Here is a 22,844-nt window from a genome sequence, read left to right on the forward strand (position 1 = left end):
CCATCCCCTACTCCCCTCTCTCCTCCATGCACCTACCCTTTGCCTAGCACCTGTATTTTCTGATTCTCTTTCCTTTTTCCTCACCCTTAGTGCTCAGCAACTTCCTCTTTGCCCCATCCACTACTCAGCACCAGTATGCCACTGACCCCTCTTTCTGCCCCCACAATACTCAGAAGCAGTGGTTTCCCCACTCCATTTCAGGGCTCAGCAGCAGCAGCAAATTACCTGCCACAGAGCTCAGCACCAATAGCTTCCTGTCCCACATCCCAGTGCTCAGTAGCGTATTCACCCCCTCTTGCTCTGAAGCAGCTTCACCGCTCCCTCCTCCCCCCTCCCACGCCCCCCCCCCCCCCCCCACCCTCTGCCAGCTGCAAAGTTTTCGGTCTTTCCCCTTCCTTTTCAGCAGGCTGATCTCAAGTGACTGGCTGCCATCCAGAATAACTCTTCCCCCTACATGTAGGCCCAAGTCTCTTTCTGTCGGCGCCAGCGGCTTCCCCTATTCCACTACTACCGTCAACACTCCTGCTTCAGCTTGGTGGGGGCTTCCAAGTAGACTGCAAGTTCCCATAGTTTCCACAGATGCTCCTCTCCTTCACAGTGGTAGAGCAGAACGTCTGCACGTACCTCCCACTTTCTTCAGGAGGCACCAGCATTCTGTGCCTGTGTGGCAATCTTGGACTAATTGGACCACAGCTGCTGCCTGCAGCCAGAAGAGAAGCATGAATGCAGTGGAGGAGACCTATGGAGGAAAGAGTTCTCTCGGCACAGCAGCACACCCTTGGGCTATGGTTTTCTGTGAGGCTGCACTGCCCAAAAGGCAGCTGTACGAGTGCGCACTTATTAGGCAGCTTCTGAGAGGCTAAATTGAACTGCCTGTCATGTCACTTAGCACACTAGGGGGGCCAAAGCAGTAAGCCGCACGTAAAACCGTGCTTCCAAACTGGGCACCAGCTTTTTTAATGCGAGCCCAGTTACATCTCCTGGGTGCGCACAGCCACAGGTTAGGAAAACAGACACTGACAAATTGAGCATTCGTTTCCCTAAGCTGGTCGTGGTCAAGACTTTTTTCCCCCATGTTGCTGTTTTCTGTGGTTCCTCCTACTTAGTAATGCGATGATACTAAAAGTAGGAGGAACCAGAGAAAACGGAATTTTTGGGGGTTTTTTAGTGAGACATGGACACTCTGCAAGACTTAATGCCAGCTCCAGGGCTGGTGTTACATTTGTCAGGTTAAAAAGTATGCATTGGGCATATGACAATTTTTTTGCATCAGGGGTAATAGCCAATAGCCTCTTCTACATGGCATTTACATGTGATGAGCGATATTAGCGACACATGAGTTTGGATGTGCTAATCTCCTTTTTGCATTCGGTGTTAGTTTAGCTTGTCCATTTGTTGGTTAAGCTGTGCGCTAGCCTGAGTGCACGATATTGCATCGGCCTCTGGTTGCACACCATTGGGAGGAGAAAAGAGTCAAACCTGATCTCATATTTCACAGCTTTATGCTCTCTCTGTTCAAGTTTACTGACAAGTAACGATATTGTCATGTACCAAATTTATGACAGGCTCCCTTCAATATGTTTTTTTTTTACACAATTTTCAGGAAGTACTTCAAAGAAATGTTAATGTCAATGGTGTTCATACTATCAATTTATTCCTAGGCCTTCTTTCCTTTTGCATATTCTAATATTTTTACATTTGTTATGAACAAAAGGTGTGCACTTTTTATTTTGGCCATACCCTCTGATTTAAAAAAATCTTTCTTGAAGTCATCTGTCAAGTTGGGTTCCTATATTTTGAATATTTATTTTGTTTCAGGAACTAAATTAAAATCTGAAAGAAAGGGTGGACTCCTAATAAGTCAGTTATTTCTAATTGATGAAGTCATAATTGTGCCGAGAAATTACTTCTGATTTTGCAACAGCCCTCTTGCTACAAATCTGCTAACATGTTTAATAAAAATGCCATCTGGTTAGTAAAAGAAAATCATGTGTCATTTGTATACTACAAATATCTCCCTTTTTAGTTCTTTATTTATTTATTTATTTGTTAACTTTTATTTACCGACATTCGTGAAGCACATCATGCCGGTTGTAGTTGTAGTCCCTCTCCCCTTATTTTAAATATTTTGAAATCAACCCAAGGTATTTATGCAGAAAGGAGTTTTCATAATCTGAAACTGTGATATTCAGTGATGAAATGGTGTTAAAATTATTAGAGTGTTTAGAAAGGGTTTTAGTTTGACACTAGTAAATAGGGCCACTGTACTAAGTGGCTAGAGGAACCCTTGTATTTTCCACTGTACCTTACAGCCTCCATTCCCTTCCCCTAATCTCCTCTGTACAGCGTATGACATTTCTATATATTATTCTGATGATTATCATCATAATTTGTATAGTGCATACCAGAGGTACAGAAACACATTTTAAAACTACTGGCATTCCTTGACCTGCAGATTTTACACTGATTTTCCAAATGAAAGTATGCACATTTCCTTTGAGAATTATCCTAGAGAAACTGTCTACACGTATTTACACCTATTAATTTGTGCGGGTAGGTTTCCTGAGGGGAAAGAAAGAAACCTGCATATTTTTTAAAACTCAGGAGCATGCACAGAAGTGCAAATCCCTGCCCAGTTTCACCCCCAGGAATGTCTCTATTCCATCAAGGTAAAAATATGTGCACACAGAGGTCCTAAGCACACAAGCATTTACCTACATATCAGGCGGGTGATTTTCCAAAGGCCCATTTCCTTGGGTAAAGCATTATTTTAGCCATGGAACTGGCTTTTAATAAGGACCCTCCCTATGGACAGTTCCTACTCCTTGGAGTTTACAATCTAGTCAAGACACCCCCCCCCCCCCCCCCCCCACACACACACACACACACATGAAGAATTTAAGTTAGTGGTTACAGATTATTGAAGATATTAATGGAATACCATGAAATACATTGTTGGGGAGTCTGTAAGTATCTAAAGGATAACTCTGGTTATGGATATTGTTACATACTTGATGATAAACAATGAGGGGTGAATAAATAGAAAGTAGGTAGGTAGATTTACTTCTGAGTTGGTACTCTCATTCAAAAAGGAACATTTTTTCCAGAGAAAAAACAATAATAATAATAATAATCTCTTTTATAACAACTGGATGCTGGTTGTCTGAGTTACAGCTTAGTGAAGATCAGGCTACAGCGTTGCAGCGTCTTGGCTGTAGGGTTGCTAGGCACAGACTCCAGCTGAGCTCTAAGGCCACTCAAGCGGTGCCCGACTCTTTGTTATGTACTATAATGCATCTAGTCTAAATAATTATTGACCAACATTTATTAATTAAGCGCAGCTTCTTTGCATAAAAAGGCAGCCAAGCAAACAAGAGCATAATACACTGGATTACAGGCTATTAAAAAAATGCGACTTTGGGCCTGTGTGGTTTTCCCCCTCCCCCCAGATGATTAAAAGCAGAATAAAATAGTGGAGACAAATATAAAAAAAACAAACCCTGTTTTCTTTCGGAATTTCTAATGAAGTTTGCTAGTATGTATGTAAAACTTGTCGGATGATTGTGGTAAAACAATAAACCCTGCGATCATATAATTTAGGAGGCTGACATGCAACCTCAAATTATGAAGATCATAACAGAAATTGTAAACAACGGCCTGCAAATTAATTATGTTTCAGTGGCCCAAGAAATGTAAGCGGCGTCCTTCGGGGGATGCAGGAAATCGCCGCATCGCTTTGCCGTTCTCCTTTTCCGAGCTCGGATTTCTTTCCTGCGTTTTGTATACCTGACCAGGCAGGCACGGCGTCGGAAAATCTGGTAACCGGCAACACGGGCAATCACCATAAGAACTAATGAGGACTGTGGGCGTTGGGTCCGTCTTGCAGAACAAACAAAGCTAATTGCCAGCAGGGACGAGCGTAGGCCATGGGGACAAGCAGAGGTGCCAAGGGAACTGTAACCTGAGCTAGGGAGCCAGGAAGTCAGGCTGAAGAGGGCAATGGAGCTTCAGCTTGTGGTCCTGGGTGACAACGCTAACAAACTGTCAGATCTGGTCTGGGAAATGAAAAGCGAGCTGAGTAACAACAACAGATGTCAGTCATCCACTGAAACGGGCAGAGGCGTTGAGAGGGGATTACGGAAACGTCTCCAGGGTCACCGCTAACCAAGTTCTCCTCTATAGACTTCAGGATTTTGTTTTACATCCCTGGCTGAACAGCAGAAGAAAACATGGAAATCGATTCCAAATACCCCTTAATAATGTGGAATAGGTTTGCATAATTGCGGACCTTAAAAACAGAGGGGGCTGATAATGTTAACCGTCTGGACCAGATTTATCATTAAAAATAATAAAAAAAAAAAATCCCGTTATTTTAGGTGGCCAAAACAATGGCGCAAACCTTTCATATAGCAGCCTTAAAATATTTTAACATAAGCTGTCATTTTACCATTAAATATTAAGTTAGACCTGCTCCAAATTAAGAAAACCATTGGCTTCACACTAATATATATTTAGATTCCTGTGAACTTTGTGGCTTGTTTGGAGTCTGTGGAGGTGCACCCCAAATTGAAATCTGCCCTGACTGACAGAGATCTTGGCATTACAAACTCACAGATGAAATGGGAGCAAAAGCAGGAGATGATCAGCTTGTTCTTTTTGCCATGAGACGAGGGCAGCCATTCAAGAGTGAATGATTATAATCACTAAAAGCTTTTTTTTAAAATTTAAAATAGATAATTCAGTAAGCAGTTAAATAAAATATTCAAGATCCCTGTAATTGATTCATTTTTTTTTTAATTCCTGGGGCCACATTGGCATGCAGTGTTTTGGGTTCAGGAAATCAGGGCTAGGGTGCACTGCACATTTCAAAAATTCCAGGTATACACAGAATAAATATAAAGCAGGAGTACAGGATAAACAGCTAAAAAAATAAAATCAGGGAAGGAAAATTTGTTAGAAACAATGTAAGTGTGAATATAGAAGAAATAAAATGTATTCATTATTAAAAATGCCACATTTTATAGTGAAAATAGAGTCAACTGTGCCAGTACGCTAGGCTAAACTTACTTTCTTATATTGTAAATAAAAAAAAAACCCAAACCCCATGGTAACTCTAAAGTTTAGACTCGTTGGCCATGGCACCGTTAGAGTGTAAAGGTCTGGATCTGTAAACGTGTCTTCATGCACTTTCAGTAGCGACTGAGGAGATCGAGACGCTGGGGGTGGAGAGCCCTGCTATATTTCCCAATGACCCCAGTCCCTGTCCCTTTAGTGAGCGGCTCCTTAGTAACAGCGGAGTCCCTGTGACGGGCCACTCGGCGTCCCTGGAAATCACAACAGTGTTTTGCAGCACCACGCTGCCAGGAAAGAGGGAAGCCCCCAGCAGTGCTACATACAAAGGAAACTTGAAAGAGGAAATCGTGCAAACTCCCAAAGACTAGATGACTTTCTTTTCCACTATGCGATCTACCAGCACTAGTAGAAGCACGCTGCCCAACCTTTGGGTCTTAGGGCCTTTTGTTGGTTTAGGTTGATAGCAAAAATCCAGCAAAACTACCCTTAGCAAAGGGCAGGGACCATAACGGGAACACCTGCAGGTCTTTAAAGGAACTGAGATTAGGAGAAGAAAAGGGAAGGTGAGACTGCTGCAGGAGCAAACAGCAATTGAGTTACGAAAATATTAGCATTTTAATGCACTGATGCCCACACACAAGGGTTTTATGCGCTTCACTTTTGTTTTACCTTGTGTCCAATATATGCAGATGTGTTGATCAGTGGACTAAAAGAAACAGGTGTCATGCTAGGTAATTACATAATTCAATAAAATGTATATAGTACCGCTGGTCATTTGCAAGCTGCGAAACTTAACAACTTCCAGAACTCCTAGCTAAGAGGGTCATTTATCAAAGTGCTATATGGCGTTTTTGCATGCGTTAAAAAAGGGAGAATATTGGGGCGGGAATTTTGAGAGGGAGGGAGGAAGAGAGAAAGAAAGAGAGCCTAGCCATAATGCCCTCACACTAGATAGTAGAGATGTGAATCGGAACCGGAATCGGTTCCAATTCCGGTTCCGATTCACATCGTTAATTTTTTTTGTGCGGCCCGATCGTGGTTTTGTTTATCGGCTGCGCCCGAGCCGATAAACAAAAAATCCCATCCGACCCTTTAAAACTGTGCCCTTAGCTTTCCCCACCCTCCCAAACCCCCCCCAAAAACTTTTTACAAGTACCTGGTGGTCCAGTGGAAGTCCCGGGAGCGATCTCCCGCTCTTGGGGCCGTTGGCTGCCACTAATCAAAATGGCGCCGATGGCACTTTGCCCTTACCATGTGACAGGGTATCCGTGCCATTGGCCAGGCCCTGTCACATGGTAGGAGTAATGGACAGCCGGCGCCATCTTTAAAAATGGTGCGGGCCATCCAGTAGGAATAGCATTAATACTAACAGAGAGAGAATTCAACCAAGGATGTGTTGCATTTCTAGAGTGTGAAATGAGTACAAGAAAAAAACATGTGGTAACTGGAGGCATTAGCTTGATTATTCAGGAAAACCTGAGAAGCAGGAATGTGCGGGCACCCACTCAAGTATCTGGATAAAGTAACTCTCCTTCCCTGCCTGTTACCATCTGCTTTGTACAAGAAGCAAGAAGACTGCAAAGAAATAAATATCTATCCTCTCCAGTCTTCCATCCTCCCCCCTAAAACACAACTCCTTATGAGTCACCTGAAGTCAGGTAGTCTACCTTTGCTGAAACTCGTAAAAATTAAAGAAGGCATCTCTGCAACCTGTGGTTCTTTACTGACTTGTGCAGAGGATGGAGTGCAAAAGGTTCCTCGGTGAAGAGACTGCATATCCCACCAATAAATCAAATTCAGTGTTTGGAGTGGTGTAATAGAAAAGAAGTTTTTAGGTTTTATTTGTTTCTGTCGTTATTGATCAGAAATACAGGACTTGTGAAATCCAAAAAACTTGTTTCAATGCACACACATTTTTCATGATTTTGCATCTCATCTGTTCATGAATCTCAGGTGAACTAAAAAGAATACAGTATTATGCGCTAATAAACATTATGTTAAAGTGCACTAGTTTGTGGCTATCTGCACAGGGTTCTTCTTCTAAGTAAACTGAAAACAAATAAGTGTGCATGCTGATAGGTCTCCTGTATATGTCTAGGTCTAATTCTGAAGTTATATGGAGTTAGATTTTAGACAAACATTTTTATACATCATTCCTGCATAGTGAAGATGGCTTCTAAAATGTAACCTATGCTTGTTCTGCTCATCAATCATATCATAATTAGATCAAAAGGTCCATTAGCTAAGTGTTGATACAGTATAATGTTTGCAAGACACTGCTTAAAAACCCTAAGTCCTTCATAAGGATTTTTGCACAGACACAGAATGGGGGAGACCCATTTGAAAATAGAGACCTAGTTAAGATCACAGTGATTTTGAACTCCTAAGCAAAAAAAATGTAACTTGAAAAATGCCACTAGTCAGCATAGCAATCTATATGTAACACAAAGAGATTATTTTTGTATGAAATGAGTACCACTTTACTCACTTTAATTCTTTGTATAACTGAGACTAGGGGCCCAGAATCAGGAGCACATAGAATTTATTGGTCTCTATGCTAGATGATGTCTGTAAGGAATTGGATAAAGGCCATAGTGTAGCAATAGTCTTTTTAGACTTCATCATTGCCTTTGATACCATCAATCATGACCTATTTTTGCATTGTTTTTATTTTAATTGCAAAACAAAATAAAAAATGTAAAAATAATGAGACTGGACCTATGATTACCTATAAAGCTAAGGAAGCATTTGTGTGCTGGTAGAGCTTATTATGAGGTCTCTATGTTCATTGTAAGCAGAGATATGAGTTAAAATTTATGAACTTGCATACACCTAGGGTTCTTGTTTACATTTTTAATGCTTCCATTGAGCTTCTTATGTTGGATGGGAGTTTCTTTTCACCTTCCCTATCCCTTTTATATTTTTATGCTGAATTATTTGGTTATTTTCTTTGCTGGTCTAACATCGAAAGCAGAGGTCCCTTCACTGAGAATGAACCTGTGGATAGTCAGTATCCAGAAGAGGAATTCTTACATCTATCAGAGGAAAAGGAGAAAGGGGAGAAAGGAGTTGGAATGGACCCCTAACCCCTTATAGGCCCATGAACTGGAGATTCTGGAGGATACGTGACAAGGAAGGGAAGGGGTGAATGACAAGGAAGTCAAGGAAGTGAGGGGACGAGTGACAGCAGGGAAAGAGCTGAGAGGAGGTGAATGACAGAGGGGAGGCTGAGTGGAAGGGAGTGACAGAAGGGAGGAAGGGAGTGACAGAGGGAAGAAAAGGCAGTGAGTGGAAGTGAAGATGTGTGACAGAGGAAAGGGTAGAGACTGAGAAGGAAGGAAGGAAGGGAAAAGGGTGAGGTGGGATGAATAGGGGGTGAGTGGAGGTGAGTGACAAGGAAGGGAGAGAGTGGAGATGAGTGACGAGGAGAGAGAAGGAGAGGGGATGAGTGAAGAGAAGCGGTGAATGGAAGTGAGGTTGCGTGTGACAGAGGAAAGTGAAGGGTGAAAAGGGCAAGGGCAGGGTGAGGAAGTGAGTGACTGGGAGGGAAAGGGTAAGCAGGTGTGTGTGTGACAGAGGAAAGGGAAGGGGTAAAAATGAGGGAAGGGAAGAGGAGGGGTGAGTGAGAGGAAAATAATTGTTGCGTCTGTCGGTGCTAGACGGCATCGCCCCGTTTGCCTCACCTTGTTCACGGCTCCTCCCGCTTCCCTTGGGAAAATGGCTGCCGATGCGTCTACAATTTGACCTCTCCGGCGTCCCTGGAAAGGCTATGGTGCTGCCTCCCGCCATGCTCCTCCCAAGGGCCTAGTAGGGTGCGTGCGCGCATGCCACCCACATCTTTATTCCAGCTATGGCGTGAACCTCGGGGGCATTCCCCTCTGCTGACATCACGCCATCCGGGTATATAGCCTATACTTTGTTGCTAGCTCGTTAAGTTAGAAAAGGATTGGTTTCGGCATGTCTAAGCTACTCTGCCACTTCCGTGCTGCCGCTGGAAGCTTTCTCTTTGCCCTGCGGGGTATTGCTAACCTGGGTACCCGCTCTGCTTTATTTCAGGTGCCTTACAGAGATCAGGTACTTGCTCCCCGAGGCCCTGCTCTCCCTGCCTTGGTGCCGCTACCTAACTTCTTCAACCTGGTGGAATCACATACCAACAGCAACCATCTAGTGAGTAATCTAACTCTCAGTCTATCTCATCCACAGTACTGCTGGGAAATCCACACTGGAATCCCCCTTTACCAATGGGGTGAGAAGGGTTCTCTCTGCTGAGGGTCCTGAGACTGCTACATCCAGACTACCTCACTACTGCCACCTCTGGTGGTATACTATAAGCTGTCTAATAAAAGAACTAAGCACTGTATTTGTGCGTCTGCGTTTAGCCCAGTGCTGTAGTGCCTCTCGGGGCTCCTCCCCATGGGCGTGGTCATCTGCCTCAGTACACAGGAATTCACCCAAACACTGCTTAACCATAACAGCCCTGTGCGAACAATTACTGTGCTGCTCTCTCCTCATTTTTTTTAACACGGAATACCCAACCTCAATTAAACAAGCAGATCACAGACACTCTCACCAAATTCAGAATAAAGAGACTATAAACTATAAACAGAAACTGAACCGGAAACTACAAACCACAACAAGCCAGACTCTGCATGCAATGCATCAATGGAGAAAAAGAAAAATCGCCAGTCTTTGTAAATCTTTCATCAAACAATAAAATCAATGAATATAAATCAATCATATTAAAAAAAAACATACTTGGAAATATTCTTTTTATAATGATCTAAGGAAAAGAATAACATCCAATAATTAAGAGCTCATACACAATTTAAAAAATTTCCCAGACAAATTATTTCAAAACAGCAGATACAGGCATCCAATAAGTAAAACTAATAAGGATGGAAAATTCACCATTTTCCATACCTGAAAACTTTTTATTTCTAGTCATCCTGAGTAAGCATGGATTAGTGAGGCAGCACAAATTTTCTTCACACACATACACACACACACACAGAGGCAGGCTCCCATTCACTCACACAAACAACCCCAGATTTGTTCCCATACACACAAATACACCCCCAGACAGGTTCCCATACACACACACACATACCAGTCAGGTTCCCATACACACCCCAGGCAGGTTTCCATTCATTCACACACACACACACACACACACACAAACATCCCAGTCAGGTTCCCATTCACATACCCCTCCCCCCTCCAGTCAGATTCCCATTCATATACCCTCCCCCTCCAGTAAGGCTTCCATTCACATAACCCCCCCCCCCCCACCACCACCACCAGTCAGGCTCTCATTCACATATCCCCCTCCAGTCAGGCACTCATTCACACAACCCTCCCCAGTCAGGCTCCCATTCACACACACCACACCCCCCAGGTCAGGCTCTCATTCATATACACCACACCCCCTCACCCCGGTAAGGCTCTCATTCATTCATTCATTCACACACATACCAGTGGAAGCCACTCTGCTGTTCCTCCTTGTGTGCCGTCCCGTGTGCTAATCAAACAACGGCACCTAGCACTTCCTCTAGGCCAATCTTGTGCATCTTCTCAAAAGGTCTGTTTGGATATCCGATCTATTTCGAAACAAAAGAGGCACTTACCGCATTTACAAGAGCTTTCACCAAAGACACAAGACAACCCATAAAGTTCAGGATCCATCTCAGCATCACAGAGGACCAGATTCCTCTATCTTACTTACAGCATTTGCCCCATCAAAGAAGGCGAATAAAAGACTTCCATCACATGTACGTGCCTCCAGGGACATTTCTACTTCACAGAAGAAGCCTTCCCAGCCCATGGTGGGACCAGCCTCACAAGTCATGTCCCAGATTTCCGATATCCTGAAAACCTTCTTTTCATCTTTGGAAGGATACAGCCAACTACACCCACCACCTAGCCTGTCAGAGGAGAGATTCTCCCCACCTTCAATTTACTTTTCTTCACAGCAGGATGATAGTAGTCCACAGGACCAGGAGGATCATCTGAATCCAATATTTATTGTATTTATTTATTTATTCAAAAATCTTTTCTATACCATCGTTAAGTGGGTGCCATCACAACGGTTCACAAAAGGGCACATAACTATATGTTGTATAAAGTGCCTAGAATTCTAACAATTAAACAGGTGCCATCAAAATACTTTAACATAGTTTCATAATAAATATTATTTGGTGGGTGTTATAAGTCATGTCCAGTTTTCTCTGTCTCAGCTATAAGATAAAGTACTACTTAACTCTAGTTCTTTGTTGTTTAGAAAATAAAAAAGGAAAGAATTAGAATATAAAAATGAGAAACACACGCATTGAGAAAAAAAGGTGTGTGTGTGGGAGTTTGACTGACCGCTACCAACATTTCCCTGGGTTCTCCTCTCAATTCTCTTTGTGGTATGCTTGTTTAAATAGCCATGTTTTTAAACTTTTTCTGAAGGTTTTGATGTTTCTTTGCAATCTGATTTCTAAAGGCATATTGTTCCATATTGGGGGTCCTGCTAGTGATAGGGCCCTATCCCTTACTTGAGTTAGTCTGCCGTCTTAACTGAGGGAATAGTTAGCAGTGCTTTGTTTGCTGATCTCAGGTTTCTGTGGGGGGTATGTACGCGGAGGGCTGTGTTCAGCCACTCTGCTTTTTTGTCGTGTATTAATTTATGTATGGTGCATAAAGTCTTGTATTGCATTCTTTGTTAATGGGTAACCAGTGTAGTTCTATTAAAGTTTCGGTGATATGTTCTCTTTTACTTTTACCAGTTAAAATTCTTGCAGCTGTGTTTTGTAGTATCTGTAGTGGTCTTATTGTGGTGTATGGTAGGCCCAGTAGGATGGCATTACAGGAGTCAGTACTGGAAAAAATGAAGGCTTGTAATACTGAGCGGAAGTTGGTAGGCATTAGTAGTGGTTTTAGTCTCTTCCGACTTCCCTGGGTACTTCAAAAGGGACACTGTCTGACCCCCCCATCTTAAAAAATGGCGTGGGCCATCCATTGCTCCTACCATGTGACAGGGGCTGACCAATGGCACCGATAGCCCCTGTCACATGGTAAGGGCAAAGGGACATTGGCGCCATTTTGATTAGTGGCAGCTGATGGCCCAAGAGGGGGAGATCGCTCCCGGGACCCCGCTGGACCACCAGGGATTTTCGGTAAATCTTGGGGGGGGGGGGGGTTCGGGCAAGTATTGGGGGGTCGGGAGGGTGGGGGGATGCATTTAATTAAATTTGAAGGGTTGGGGTGGGTTTGGTTTTTTTTTTAATGTGCCCTTTCTCCCCTTCCCCCCAAAACAATAAGAAACCCACACAAAATTTTGTGGGTTTCTTATTGTTTCGTTGCCCCCCCGAAACGCAACGAAATAGGAAATATCATCTCTATTTCCTATTTTGTCACAAACGAATGCACATCCCTTTTAAAGACTGAATTATCTTTACCATCTTAAACTTTGACAAGACTTTGAGAAGTCACACATTTATTTGGATGCTCTTGTAATACTGATAAGTGAAACAAACAGCTGTAAAGTTATCTTTCCCCCTCTCAGGAAACTCTGGATATTATTGACATAGAACCTGCAAGCAGCGGCGGATTCTCGATGAAGACCGGCCCGGGGATTCGCCGCCCAGGCCAGCCCAGGAGATGCCATGTGGTCTGCCGAGCGTGGCTCTGTCACAGCCGCGCTCGGCAGACCACGTGACTAGCGCGACCAGCCCTCCGGGGGATGCCCAATCCCCCGATAGGCCAATCCGCCCCTGCCTGCAGGGAAGTTTACTATCAGTGACTATGTTTGAGTTATGGCCTTTGGATCCACTATTTGGGATAAACTAGCCCAGGGATTACATACTGAAGTTGAATCTTAGTAAATCTATGGCTTTCTGGGTTGGAGTGGGAAATCTTCCAGACTATACAAAGGCTAATTCGTTTCCACCCACTGTAGAATCTAGTGGTCTGGCTTGAATCTGATTTGTCATTTCAAACCCACATTCCATCTTTGATAATGAGGTTATTCCAGAATCTGTAGATGATTTGGTAGCTGAGTCCATTTTTGACAGTTAAGAATTTAACTACTGTGACCTGAATAGTGGATCCAAAGGCCATAACTCAAACATAGTCGCTGATAGTAAACTTCCCTGCAGGTTCTATGTCAATAATATCCAGAGTTCCCTGAGAAGGGGGAAAGATAACTTTACAGCTGTTTGTATCAGTGTTACAAGGGCATCCAAATAAATGTGCGACTTCTCAAAGTCTATCCCAAGCTACCAGCATCAGTAGCATGGGATAGACTTAGTTTTTGGGTACTTGCTAGGTTCTTATGGTTTGGATTGGCCACTGTTGGAAACAGGATGCTGGGCTAGATGGACCCTTGGCATGATCCAGTATAGCATGTTCTTATGGATGAATTATTTCACATTTAGACTATTGCAATGCTGTTGTAATAGGGTTAACTCAGGGAATCATTAGAAGAGTGCAATCAATTTAGAACACAGCAGCAAAGATCTTGGGAAATTTGAAACATAGAGGCCATATGACTCCTTTGTTGATCCAACAACAATGGTTGCCAATAAAGTACCATCTTTAAACTTCTGGCCATAAATAGTTTGAGTCCTCAGTGCTTGCAATCACATTTGGTATCCTATGTCTTATTGTAATAGTGTTTGTGCCTGCTCTTTGTAGCCTATTACATTATCACATAATTTAAGGTCCTTGCAGGAAGAAACATTAGTTGTTCTAACAGTGAAAGAAGTTTGCTTTCAGAAGTTTAGGTCCAGGGCATTTTTGATGGTACCCATGTTCCTAAGGGACAATCTCCCTAGGGAGTGTTAGTTGCAGAAAGATTATTTGGATTTCTGCAAGATGATTAAAATATGGTTGTTCCACACTGCATAGCAGTTATAAATGTCAAACTATGTAGGGAATCAGTGATCTTCAAGAATTATGGATGCTTGTTGAGGGTTGGTGGATCAAGTATGGTCTACTTTTATTTTTAGGTGGGAGGGTCTGTACGGATTGTGATTGGAAGTATTTATGTTATGATGGTCTATGTGTTATAACAATTATATGGGGATAGTATTACCTGATTATTTTATTTATTATATATGTTATGTTATGTGTTGATTTTTAGTTCTATAAATCTCTTGGCGTGTTGCATAGAAGTGATTAATAAGTGTAAAATAAAGAAATAAATACATTAAAAGGTTTCGTCCCTTCCAACGCTATGGGAAAATGCTCATTACATCACCTTGCTTCCTGGCTGCTAACACATATGCTCTCATTTGAACTATCTCATTGTGAAGTGAAAATGGACATTAAAGCTCACGCTCTGTGTCCTTTCAGAGTTGATGCCAACCAGCAATGACCAGGGAGCGGATTAACTAAGCTTTTCCCCTGTAGATACAAACGAGAAAAAAGCTTAGTATCTAAAGAAGTTAACTTAAGGAAGAAACAGTCTAAATATCAATTACCTCACTCACTGCTCCATTTTCACGCTGCATCCAGTAAACCCTGGAGACCTCCCTTCTATACATTTTTTGCTTTATTCTATCTGGAGAAACAGAAACACTCAATGGGATGGGTGACGAAAAAGCGTGTTATTTTTGTACAGACACTCCCTCATCTCTGGTGAGTAAGCATGCTTATGTTATCACCATTTACTAGCATTTAACTTTATTCAATCCTGGATAACATGTGCTTGTAAAAGGAATTTTAAAAGTGGCCGTGCTCTGTGAATAAGGTCCGTGGGCAGGCAGAGGGAGGGCTGTTTTTTTCGTTTCCGAGGAGCGAGATAGAGGGAGGTTTATTTCAAACTGTATCTCCAGAAGCAGCATATGTGTGTGTGTAGGGATGGGGGCGCGACGAGGCTAAGCCTGCCGATCTACCCTGTCTACCCGGGAGCCGTCTGACTCACTGCCCCTTCCCACCCGCCTTAGGGCCCGGGCCGGTAGCGCGTTCTCCGCGCCGTGTCCATGGTGACGCCTCCCCGCGGCCCCACGGCCTCCCGCAGCACGCCGACTTCGGTTGCCATGGCGGCCGCCCGCACGCCAAGGGGGCGGTCGCGGGCTCTGATTGGTCGGTTTCAACAGACGCGGGCGGATTGAAAATAATTAGACGCGCTCGTGCGGCGCCGGCCTGAGAGGAGGCGAGAGAGCTGATTTGAGCACAGGTTCCGCACGCAGCAGGGCGGGCGCTTCGCAATCACCGGGCGAACCCAGCCGCTTCTTATTTACAGCTCAGCACAGGCTTTTTTCCCCCCCTACCCCGCTTCTTCTCTGTGCTATTAGTCGAGGGCGCGCCTCCTGTCGGCTCCGCAAGTATTTCGTTTTCTTCCTTGCTGTTTTCGTTTGAATGCTTGTGGCTGGGTCCTGGCGCGGAGCTGCTGAAGCTGCTCTTGGACGTGCTCCGGCCCTTTGTGTTATGGCGGTGGTGTCTGTCTGTGGGTGCGTGCGTGCGTGGTGCTTAGCGCACGCAGCGATCGGTGTTGTTGCAGCAGTGGCTCTCCTCTTGGCTTCGCCGGGTGTAGAGTCTTGGAGTTGCTTGCTGCAGCTGGAGGATTTGTGAGGTCCGTTATATTTAGTGTATTGGGAGAGCGCTTTGGGCTCCGCTTTTTCCTGGTCGCAGCAAACAAGTCCAGTGGCATGAGCCAGCGGACTGAGTGAAGACAACCTCCGCTTTCTCCTTACCTTACCATATACAAGATGAGAACTGCTGTAAAGAAACTAGTCTAGAAAAATACTCCTGTGGACTTGAATGGGTTGTAGTAAGGCAAAAGCAATCTTGTAATAGAACTATGGATGATTCAGCGAGTCCGTAAGCCCCCCTCTTATTATCCTACTTTTCTGTCTTTCAGATCAGTTTTCCTGATTTTTTTTTTAATTTAGCAGAAAACTGGCTAAACCAATTAATTAATCTGCCCAAACTATTTTTTTATCCACACTGTTTAGGCTATTGCTCCTTATTCAAGTTTGCTCCTCCTTGATTCTCTATTTTCCTCTAGAGACCAGATACGATCCCTTAATTCAATAGTTAGCAGTCTTCCCCTTTCCTCCTGCCCCCTCTGCTATTGCCATGTATCACTGCCGAGCTCTGCAACAATCCAAACAGCTAGTGAAACTCTTGTCTAAACATCTGTCCTCCAAGAACCCTGTGGTTGTTCTGGATACTACGGTAGTACCTGGTCATTGCCAATCTGCCAGAATGTGACCTGATTCATACCAACGCAAATATCCCAGTATCTCTAGGTTGTGCTGCTCTTCTCTGCCCTTATATTTCTCCTTGCTTGTGTTCTTGAAGGATGTTTTCTTATCACGGTTGTAAAACATGATGGCAGATAAAGTGCACTTAAATCTATCTAGTCTGCCCAATTTAATTCCCAGTGCAATGCCACAGACTACTTTCCATTTTTGTCCCCCTAGCTACTTCACATGCAAGATTCTTAATTTTTTTTTAATTTATTAAAACATTTTACAAACTACTCTCTCCCTTCTAGGTGGCTTACAACATGACAGTCATAAAATAACATAGAAAATATGCAGACAGGCCTACTGGGGAAGATGAAAATACTGAGCATAAACACTGCTTTAACATAAGAGCTTCACGGGCTCCCTGATTCACAATATCATAGTGAGACAACCCAAAGATGGTAAACCAAGCTACTGAATGATGGTAGAAGGCAGGAGAATTGGTGTATTACAATATGAACAAATAACCACAAACCTCTACTAACTAAAATACCATATAAAAATAAGCTGACTTAAGTTCAGAAGTCCAAATGCTTCAACAAAAAGTAAGGTTTTCAGCTGCTTTTTAAAGATGGCAAAGCTAGCTTCCTTCCGAAGCTGCTCAGGTAGGGAGTTCAAAAAAACTGTGGATCAGCCACTGCAAAGGTTTTTCACAGAACTCAGTCTGATCATATTGTGGGAACATCTAATAGGTAGCATCCAACAGATTTTAAAATCCTTAGATGATCTGTATATTTTTAGAAGAGAATTAATACATAATGGGGAGCTTTATGAATTAGTATTAGAACTTTAAACTTTATTTGTGTCCATGCAGTGGAAGCCAGTGAAGCAGCAATAATATTGGGGCAACATGTTTGTAATGAGAAGAGCTGGTCCTTATCCATGTGATGGAGTTTTAAACCGTTTGCAGTGCGTTTCTCTGTGCTGATCCCATGCACTTTTTAAATTGTATCTATTTGTCATGACTTCCTTTTAGAATCTGTTCCATGCAGCCATTGCCCTTTCAGTGGAGAAAAATTTTGTGGTGATACAGCAATAAAACAAACTTGAGAAGTTACTTTCTATTATCCCAAGTAACTGTGTGGTGGTCTTTGTGGTGGTAGGGAAGTGAGCTGCATTATTTTTTTTTTTAATCTCATACAGATATTTACCTTTTTCTAGCAGTTGGCGGCTCTTGAGTTTCAAAGATGCGTAGTGGCCTCTCTTCCAATGGCTTCCTCAGAGCTGCTGCTTCATTCTCTACCAGTGGAGGGCAGGAGAGCTCCCAACTCCTCTTCCCTTTCCTCAAGAGTGAAGCCCTGCCTCCAGCTCCCAACTTGCTGTCTCAGAGACTCAATCAAAGGACTGTGCTGGGAGTGATAAGTGAGAATGAGCAGCACCGGAGGTCACTTGGCCAGGTAGGAAACTGCAGTGATTTGTATAGTGACTGCTTTTAAAAAAAACCAAAACAAAAAAAAAAACCTCATTGTATGTAAACTTCTCTAGTATGTGCCTGAGATCAGCAGTTTGAAAAATTATATAGATGTTGTTTTTTTTTTCCCCGAAAACATTACCTTGCTGTTTATTGATTTGTACTACTTTGTTACCCCTTTTGGAATAAAAGGATGTACATATTGTGTCTTGTTAGCCCATCATATGAAAACAAAAAGTTCATTTTTTCACCTGCCTGTCAATCCATAGTGGATGTCATAGATAGATATGGGGGGGGGGGGAATAGTGACTGGCAGGTGGAAAAAACTAGAACTTTTTTTTTTTTGTGTGAGGGAGCGGCTGGTGGCGAGCCCAGGCCTTATCTGCCAAAGAGGAAGCAGCACCAATAGACCTAAACAGCACAGCTAGTGGGGACCCATTTTCCAAAGAGGCTGCTAGTGGCAGAGGAGGGGAAAGGAATGCAGCCCCCTTCAGCTACACACCACATTCTTTCCTCCCCCCTCATTTCCCCAACCCTCCTAAATTAAATACAAGAGACAGATATACCCATGCCAGTCATTTATTTATTTATTTATTTAAATTTCTTATATACCGGCATTCGCGATGGGAGTCGCATCATGCCGGTTTACAAATAACAAGGTGTGACAACAGAATAAATACTTAATAACTTAAAAACATTAACATGTGATAGAAGAATAAGGTAGCAGTTACAATAAAACAGGGATAAAATGCAACTTGGAATGAAGAGAAGGCAAAAGAGAGATTAACACTGAGATAACAAAAGAATGACCAAGGTAAATAAAACCAAGGTAAATAAACCTGCCTCATTAAAAAAAAGAGAGAGAACATTATTGAGTTGTCAAAGGTTGTTGATTACCCTGACGGGAGTTCTTAGTTGCTTGAGTTGAGAGTGGGTTCAGTTGGTGTCTGGAAAGGCTTTCAAGAATAGCCAGGTTTTAAGTCTTTTTCTGAAAGTGGGGAGGCAAGGTTCCTGTCTCAGTTCTGGTGGAACTGAGACAGTTCAGTCATGGAGTCAGAATGCATACCATGCCTTTTGAAATCATCTTGCCTCAGGTTTACTTTGTCTACTTGTGTTGAATAGATTTATGGGTCTGAGAGGACTGCATGGTGCTTGAAGGATGATTTAGTTACTGCTGCTACTATTTATCATTTCTAAAGCACTTCTAGATATGTGCATCTGTACAGCACTGTTTATAAGAGACATCCCTGCTCCACTGAGCCTACAACCCAATCAAGACAAACATACATGATGAACAAGTCTGTGGGGGAGGTTCACTGTAGAGGAGTAATTAAAATGTAAATGCAGCTTCAAAAAGGTGACTTTCTAAACTGGATTCACTCCAGTTAACCTCTTTCAGCCCATGTAATGTAGGGAAGGCTCTTAATACCTTTAAATATGGATTTCCTTGCATACTGTCTTTATTCTTGTACTAATGTAGATCCAAAGGATTTCATGTTTCTCCCTTACAGAATAACTTTGCATTTCCATACTCAAGTGAAACCTACAACACATGGTTATATTGGTGGTAGCTGTGTCTGCGGACAAAATATTGCTTAAGGCTTCGAGCTACCTACTTTCTAATACATTAAACCTTTTGTCCAAAGCAGCATTTGATACTTATAAACTAGCTGTTCTCCAAGAAAACACTTTTTTTTTTTTTTTTTTTTAAATTGAGACAAATTTCAGACCTTTTGTCTACATTGAGACCATTTGGTAAATGGTACTGGCTCTTTTTTTTTTTTTTTTTTTTTTTTTTAACGTGGTGTGAAGATCTTCGTTTTTCATACATGCCTCTTTAACTCACTTGTGTTTCTGCTTTTCATGTTGCCCTAACATTTAGGTGGTGCTAACAGGTTTCTCAATGCCCATCCAGATTTGACATCTATATTCACTTGACATGTAACATAGAAGATTTTGGCAGTTAAGGATCATTCTGCTCATCTGGTCTGTTTTTCAAATGTTATATCAGATAGTAAATCTGTACAAATAGAAGAATTCTCTTTTTGAAAGTTAGGGCCTACTCTTAAACAGCAGGTTTGGGCAATTCACAGCCTGTCTGCTGTCTAGTACTGTTTGAACGCGCTTGGTGCACTCTAGTTTGGTTCTGGTATGCAGAACATAGGGCTCGAGGTAACTTTCAGGAGCTGACAACATTGGACTACTATCATCTGCAAGAATAAAGAAACTTGGGATGCCAGTAGCTTTGTTTTTTACCAGAAGAGCACCTTTGGAGATTTTTTTTTTTTTTAATTCATTTCTTTTTTTTCCTGGATGTGGGAGCTTTCATATAGTTCAAGTGTTACCAAAACTTACTTGAGGGATCCAGCCCTGCATATCACTTTCCAACATTTTCTAAAGTCTGTATTTTCAATACCTTGTAACTTGCTTTCTGTAATGGGAGTGTGATCAAATAGATCCCTAGGAAATTTGCTCAGGATTTTCAATATTGCTATGAAAAGCCTTGATGTGTCAGCCTCTTGTAGGCTTCCCTTGCTGCCTTCCACCAGGAAAACTTGAATTTAAGGCAGCAACTTTGTGTTTTCTTTTTATTTATGGTTTAGATCAGCAATGTAAATCTGAGCTTGTAGCTTGCTTCAAATGATGGTCAGTGATACTACCAAACCACTTAAGATACTGTATTACATGGGCTTGATAGATCATAGTGAGTGTGGAGACCAGATAGTATCTTAGACTACAATCTAAAGACCTCAGGGGTTAGGATGAGTGATGTTTTACCCTGGCACTAAACTGTAAGTTGAATTGAGTAGTGGTTAAATAGCATATGCTCTTGAGCTAAAACCAGTTCTGTTTATCCACCACCAGCCATGGACCCATGGAGGGTCAAATCTACCATCCACCATTTCCTGGTATTATGCAAGTTTTTAAATCTGTCCCATTGCAGGTGTAAGCAATCTAACTTTGTATAGCTCCTGCTCATGAAATCACTTAGACAAAGCAGCAGACGAGCATTCAGACAGACATATACAAGACATCCTTAATAGCATTTCAAGTAAACATCGTGCAGTTTCTGAAGTGAGCCTCCAGCATAGAAATATTTACACTAACTCTTTGACTGGTTCTGCATTGTTTCAGAGTAATACCACAAGTGGATATTTTTCTGGGACTGAAAATGCTTTTCCTCGGCTTAGTAAGAGTGTGGTTCCCACCTACATGACAAATATAGCTCCCAAGCAGGGCTTTACTATCTATGTGGATGAGCCAGAGAGCATTAATGGACATGACTGTGATATTGTGGAAAAAGTGCAACCTAGATTGGAAGAGGATACCGAAGCCATGAAGCACAGCTTCCATTTGTTCCTGGATCTCAGTACAGGTAGATCTCACTTGTGATGAACTATGCAAAGTGAGTCTTGAGACAAAACATTTGCCAACTGCATATACAAAACTCCTTCAGCATTGTCTTGCATCCCTCATTCTGAATCTAGCCCTCAGGATATGTAGCTTAATTTTAAAGATCCATATAACTTTTTTTTTTCTTTTAAAGTGCATTTGAGCATCCTAAAACTTCTAGCTGTCATAGATTGCAAAGAGGCATACCATATTGGTATAGCCAATTATCAATGGTTATATCCAGCTGATAAATATCTGATCTTGTAAAGGTGGTTTATGCAATCTTGGATGTTTTTGTAAAGCTTGTCTGTATCAAATTATGCAGGATCTCCCATGATGGTGGACACATCACTCCAGTCTCAATCTGAAGACTACTCTGACATTTCTACAGATGTAATGTCTATAGCAGAATACATAGAGGAGATTCATCAGTATCTTCGGCAAGCAGAAGTAAATACTTTTTCTCTTTTTTTTTTTCTTCTCAATTGCCTGTAAGATCCTTGATAGAGAATGAATAAAGCCTCTTATTGGCTGATCCCTCCATTCTTGCATTAAGAATATGAATAGCATAGCTTTTAGTTTTGAACTTGATTGAGCCATGCATGTTTCTGCACAGATGAGAAACAGACCGAAGGTGTACTACATGCGGAAGCAGCCAGACATCACAGCAGGGATGCGTGCCATCTTGGTAGATTGGCTGGTGGAAGTCGGTGAGGAGTATAAACTTCGTGACGAAACCCTGTACTTGGCTGTCAACTATCTAGACCGTTTTCTTTCATGCATGTCTGTTCTTAGAGGAAAACTACAACTGGTAGGAACTGCAGCAATTCTTCTGGCTTCGTAAGTGTGAACTTTTTTTTTTTTCCCCTACACACTCAGTATTATGGTTTTCATGTTCTGTAGCAAAGCTGGTACATGTAGTTAAAGTAGCAGTAGGAATGAGATTACTCAAAATGCAATTCTGATTAATTCTTGAGTCTCCTGTCATTCTTCGACTTAACATCTAAAAGAGGAGGAAATTACAATGACCATCAACTGGCCTTTGGGCTACAATACCAGATTCCCAGCCCCCTCTCACTACTTATAAGCTCCCAGTCATTGCAGTTAGCCCATGATTGGGGAAAGTTACCTGGTGGCCAGACTGTGCACACGTATCACACTGCAATGGTGGAGACTCCCTCTACCTCACCCTTTGGGAGCTGGGACTGCTGCCTTTACAGCACCCCTGGCAGGCTGGAAAAGCAAAAATGTGGCTTAGGAATTCACATTTCTTGCACAGTACTTATCACTAGGTGAGACCTGTCTATTTCTCTCATTTCCCACCCTGTTATATACATACCTTACATGTATCAGTGAGGTATGCATGGGGTCCTGATGTCGGTCCATGTACCAGAACCACAGTCCATTTTAAGCATGGGAAGATCTTTCAAAAACCTTAAGCCATAGTTGTTGAAAATTAAAACCCGAAACACACAGGTGTATTTGGGGGGGGGGGTGTTAAATGCCTTGGGTCTCTTTTTTTTTTTTTTTTTTTTTGTTGCTAGCCTTAAGTTCATTGCTGGGTTTGGTAGTGACAATGTTTGTGCCATTCATTGTGCCCAACAGAACCAAGCTTGCCATGTGATAGACTGAAAGTTGCATTTGCTTTCCATCCAAATTACTTTGGATAAACTAATGTGGCTGCTGTGAGGTGTGGTTACATGGCAACCTTGATTCTGGTGGGGCCAAGA

At 42.4% G+C, this 22,844-nt stretch overlaps 1 protein-coding gene across 3 annotated transcripts in view; it reads left to right on the forward strand.

Annotated features, from left to right (window-relative positions):
* The first annotated feature begins 15,192 nt into the window (after positions 1-15,192).
* CCNA1 (cyclin A1) overlaps positions 15,193-22,844 on the forward strand; it is a 60,118-nt gene continuing 52,466 nt past the window's right edge. Inside the window, exons 1-5 of one of the 3 annotated variants that reach the window (XM_029602720.1) lie at positions 15,193-15,383; positions 17,475-17,707; positions 20,857-21,097; positions 21,440-21,564; positions 21,731-21,954. In XM_029602720.1, the coding sequence (XP_029458580.1) occupies positions 17,498-17,707; positions 20,857-21,097; positions 21,440-21,564; positions 21,731-21,954 (800 nt within the window). In that variant the 5' untranslated portion in view covers positions 15,193-15,383; positions 17,475-17,497. Of the gene's footprint in view, positions 15,384-17,471; positions 17,708-20,856; positions 21,098-21,439; positions 21,565-21,730; positions 21,955-22,844 lie in introns of all 3 variants that reach the window. The other 2 variants (XM_029602721.1, XM_029602719.1) reach the window with 2 other exon arrangements.

The sequence above is a fragment of the Rhinatrema bivittatum genome, chromosome 5 (genome assembly GCF_901001135.1).
Source record: "Rhinatrema bivittatum chromosome 5, aRhiBiv1.1, whole genome shotgun sequence".
NCBI classification, from domain to species: domain Eukaryota; kingdom Metazoa; phylum Chordata; class Amphibia; order Gymnophiona; family Rhinatrematidae; genus Rhinatrema; species Rhinatrema bivittatum.